Source organism: Henckelia pumila, chromosome 3 (genome assembly GCF_033568475.1).
Source record: "Henckelia pumila isolate YLH828 chromosome 3, ASM3356847v2, whole genome shotgun sequence".
Taxonomy (NCBI): Eukaryota; Viridiplantae; Streptophyta; class Magnoliopsida; order Lamiales; family Gesneriaceae; genus Henckelia; species Henckelia pumila.
In genome coordinates, this window is record NC_133122.1 from 46722643 (window position 1) to 46727121 (window position 4479).

A 4479-nucleotide genomic window follows, 5' to 3' on the forward strand; every position below is an offset into this window, starting at 1 on the left:
CTAGGATCCACCTGAGTAGAAATCTTGAAAACTCGGGCACGATTTCTCGCTCGTATCCGCACTTGCTGGAATCCCCTAAGCCAAATCTTTAGAAATCCTGCCGATGATGATAGTATTTGGGCAACTTAATCGCCGCATCATCACCTCTTCCAAGGTCTCATCAATCTTATAAGGATAACCCAAAGTCTCATTACTATATCCCAAGTCTCTTGCATGTATATACTCTGATACCAATAAATGTAGCGACCCTACCCGGATCCGCTAGCTAATCAGAGTTTAAGAGCATAATTAAACATGCATTAAATAAATCGCTGCGGAAAACTTAAATAAAAACAGACCGGCAGAATACAACCGGTTAAATAAATTCGATTATACAACCCAATCGAATAAATAAACCCTAAAGGCAAAACCTACAGCTAATTCTGCTGTCTTCACTGGTCGCTGGCTACTCCAAGCTCCTGGTGCTCAATCCTGCACCTACACCTGCCCCGTCGAATGGGGTATCCAGATACACAGAAAAGACTGGACGTGAGCTCTAAGCTCAATACGAAAGCACAGGGTAAAACATACAAATATGATGCATGCAAATGATAGGGTATCCATATCTGGGATAACTGAATATAACTGCTCAGTAATGGCGCCTAGGACATGAGTGGTACAACCCGGGGAGCAAACCCTGTCGACACTGCTCATTCCTATAGGACGTGGACTGTGTCCCCAGATGCTAATCACCCCTGACCCGTCATTCACTGGGCACTAGACATCACCCGTCCAGACAGGGCTGAGCGGCCCTACATGGCTCATCTCTCAAGATGGACAGACACAATATGATATGCACATGCTGCATAATAATATGACACACAAATGCAACATATAAGTATGCAAAACCCGCTGGCTATCTCAGTCTGTACTTGCGTACCTTACTACAGGCAGTTCCTAGCAGTCCCACTCTAGGTTCCAAGCCTATATCAGCTCTACAATGCAAATACCCATGCATCAATAATTAAGCTCTAAAAGCCTTAACTAAGCTATTGCATACTCCTAAATAATTTAAGGAGACAATAGCTATACCTGCGTCCGTCGTCAGCCCGCTGATGACAATTGCCTCAAAACTAGGCCACAGCTCCTCTACGACGCCTGGATCGCTATGCCACTTCCGGATTCCCAATAGGATGCCTAGAACTCCCTAGATCTGAGTTAGAAGGCCTAAAGGAGAGGTGCGAGTTGAAAATGAAATTTCGGACCTCTATTTATAGGCGAAGTTCGGGTCGTTCGAACTCGACTTCGGATCCTTCGAACTGGTTCGGATCCCTCGTTCCTGACTTCGGATCCTCCAAAGTCCCATCAATGATGTCATCCATGACGCATTATCTTCGGAGCCTCCGATCCGAGTTCAGATCCTTTGATCCAGTTCGGAGCCTCCTAACCCGGTTCGGAGCCTCCGAACCATCCGAACCCTCGGAACCTTCCCGATCATTTTCGAGTGTCCTGAATCCATTTCTGGACTCCGTTAACCCATTTGGAATTTTCTTAATCATGTTTTACTTAATCTAAACATGATTACACGATTAATTATTAATTAATCGTTAATTCTGGATACGGGTCACTACAGACGGAACGGCCCGTGGGTTGGCTCACTACAAATAAAAATCAATATAATTAATTATAAATTTAATTTCATTAATAAATATTAATAGAAACACATTAATAAAATTTCTAATTATTGATTTCATACGTGTAAATTTTATATAAAGTAATTAATACAAAAAAATTCACATCTTTCATTAAAAAAATGTGTATATCATCATAAAGTAAAAAAAAATTAAAATTTTTCTCCAGGCCTGCGACCCGCGCTGACTGGCTCGCCTAGGTCCGCCTTTAGTTGGGCCCAACCCACTTAAATTGTGTGGCGGGACTGACCAACCCTACAGACCTAAATCAAATTGACGGCTCTAATAATGACTTCCTAATCATGTTTTACAACTTTTAAAATTTAGTGTCAAATGAGATCCTACCTGTACAGGCACTACCGCAAGTAAAATCTAAAGGTGCAGATTTATCAATACATGTGGGATCTACTATTTTTTTCAGTGAACCCCACATATATTAATAAATTTCCACCATTAGGTGCACTATTAAGACATTGTTTGTACAGATCGAGTGAAATGTTTTGTAAAAACGGAATTCGGATTACCACAAAAGATATAATAATTTTAGATAATTTACATATTCACTAAAATACATTTTAAGATTTTTTATTAATTAAAACTGCAACGTTTTTGTAATTTGAGAAATGAGTTTTTTTGGTTTATATATATATATATATATATATATATATATATATATATAGAGTACTTTTCAGCTGCCCAACAATATTTCTCCAATACGTCCCCGACCACTAAAATCCGATATCGGATTTTAGTTTTTTTTTATTATTATTTTTCGCATCACTAAAACACAGTATCGGGTTTTAGTGGTTGGGGACGAGTTGTACATTATTGATTGGACAGCTAAAAATTTCTATATATATATACATATATACCGGCAGTAAAGTTAATTAGTTTCTCTAAAAAATATAATAATATTAATATATACGTGTGTGTGTGTATATATATATGTAATTTCACACATAATATTTTCAAAAGTAACCTTATTCTCTAAAATTTAAAGCAAATTTACAAATAAAAATCGTTGAATCCCCACTATTATGAGCTAGATTATTGTCCTGATTACGTACAATCGTTGCATTTATCTAATATGGAATTATTATTCATGACTCTTTTCTATTACAACATATTTATCAGTTTTCTTGACTTTTAAAATAAATAGTAAATCCTGTTTAATATTCTGGCAACCTTCCATTAATCCCATTAATGCCCTTAAAAATTCTAATATTGAGACATTAATTTGACCTTCTTTTGCACCATTATAAAATCTCACAACTGGAGTACATTTTCAAGAAACAAAAATAATTAATCAGTCACAAACATTCAAGCTTATAATTAATTAATTTTTCTTCTCTTTTCATTCTTCTACAATGGATAGACACAGATGCAAAGTCTGTTTCAGAGATTTCACCAATGGAAGTGCTCTTGGTGGGCACATGAGATCGCATATGATGAATTTTCACGTTTCGAAACAAGAAAGAGATCACCAAGCTCCCGAAAAGATGGATGATCTTCGATCGTTTGAGTCGTATTCTTCGATTTCATCGCAATACTTGTCGCAGAAAGATGATGGAACCGATGAAGAAAAATGTTTGGATCCCGAGTTTTCTTCTGTTCTGATTCAAGATACGGAGAGCGACACAGATTCATCGAGGGATCATTCCATCTTCAGAAGATCGAAAAGGGTTCGTGATTCAACAACTTCCGAGTTCGCTGGATTCAAGAAATCGAAGTTGGGCGATGAAGCAAAGAAGCCATGTGCTGCTACTACTCCGGAAGAAGATGTTGCTTATAGTTTAATGATGCTTTCTAGAGACAAGTGGGTGAGGGATGAAAGCGAAGTAAATCTTCGTGGAGAAAAATGTAAATTTGGAGATGATGATTTTTTCGGAGATTCTGATGTTTCGAAAGTCACGAGAAAGAATAAAGTTGGAGGGAGATATAGGTGTGAGACATGTAACAAGCTGTTTAGGTCATATCAAGCACTAGGAGGGCACATGGCAAGTCACAAGAAAATGAGACATATCGACCCATTGAGCAACGAGCACTCGTCGTCGGAGATGGCGGAGTCCGGTGGCGTCTCAGCCGCGGTGAAGGAGAAAGTACACGAGTGCCCTTTTTGTGAGCGGGTGTTTTCATCCGGGCAGGCACTCGGAGGGCATAAAAGGTCACATTTTGCTAGGGGTACTGGTGGTGGAATTTCAAGAAATATTAATAATAATGTTAGGCCTGTTGGGAGTGCTCCAGTTGAATATTCAATGACAAGGACTAGTGGTGATCAAAATTTGAAAATTGATCTTAATCTCCCAGCTCCAGTTCTTGGTGATGAAGATGAGATGAGCCAAATCGCGGTTTCCGCGGTTTTCGATGCGTAGATTGTTGTAGAACTCAAATCGGTTTTAACATGAATTTTTTGTAACAAGATTTGTGGGATTGACAAGTAAAAGTTGTGTCGAGTTGTTTTCATTTGTCTCCCATGAATGCTAAGTTTCAAAGTGGCCAAATTTATTTAATGAAGAAACATTAACTTCATTTATGTATAGTTGATTTTTTTGTTATTAGTAATCAATACATTAGTTGCTTGCAATGAACTTGAATATACTCATATAGGCAGTATCAATTAATATTTTAAAATTAACATAGAAAATCTGTAAAATTTAAAAATTGTATAAAGATATATTGGGTCGGTCCACCACCAATTTGCAAAATGAGAAATAGCATGACCAACATTATTTGGTGGAATTTTTTGGGTTGGAATCAATTTGTAATTGATTGAATAGAGTTGACTAGTCGGTTGTTTCGGCGATTCTTC

The 4479-nt window shown here is 37.8% G+C and overlaps 1 protein-coding gene across 1 annotated transcript; it reads left to right on the forward strand.

Moving 5' to 3' along the window:
• The first annotated feature begins 2994 nt into the window (after positions 1 to 2994).
• On the forward strand, positions 2995 to 4199 carry LOC140892951 (zinc finger protein ZAT9-like). The gene has a single exon (XM_073302014.1). The coding sequence runs from the start codon at positions 3038 to 3040 to the stop codon at positions 4040 to 4042; it is 1005 nt and encodes a 334-aa protein (XP_073158115.1). The 5' UTR covers positions 2995 to 3037; the 3' UTR covers positions 4043 to 4199.
• The last annotated feature ends 280 nt before the right edge of the window (positions 4200 to 4479 follow it).

Coding starts and splice junctions, on each gene's coding strand:
- LOC140892951 (XM_073302014.1), top strand. CDS start 3,038: ATGGATAGACACAGATGCAAAGTCTGTTTCAGAGATTTCACCAATGGA.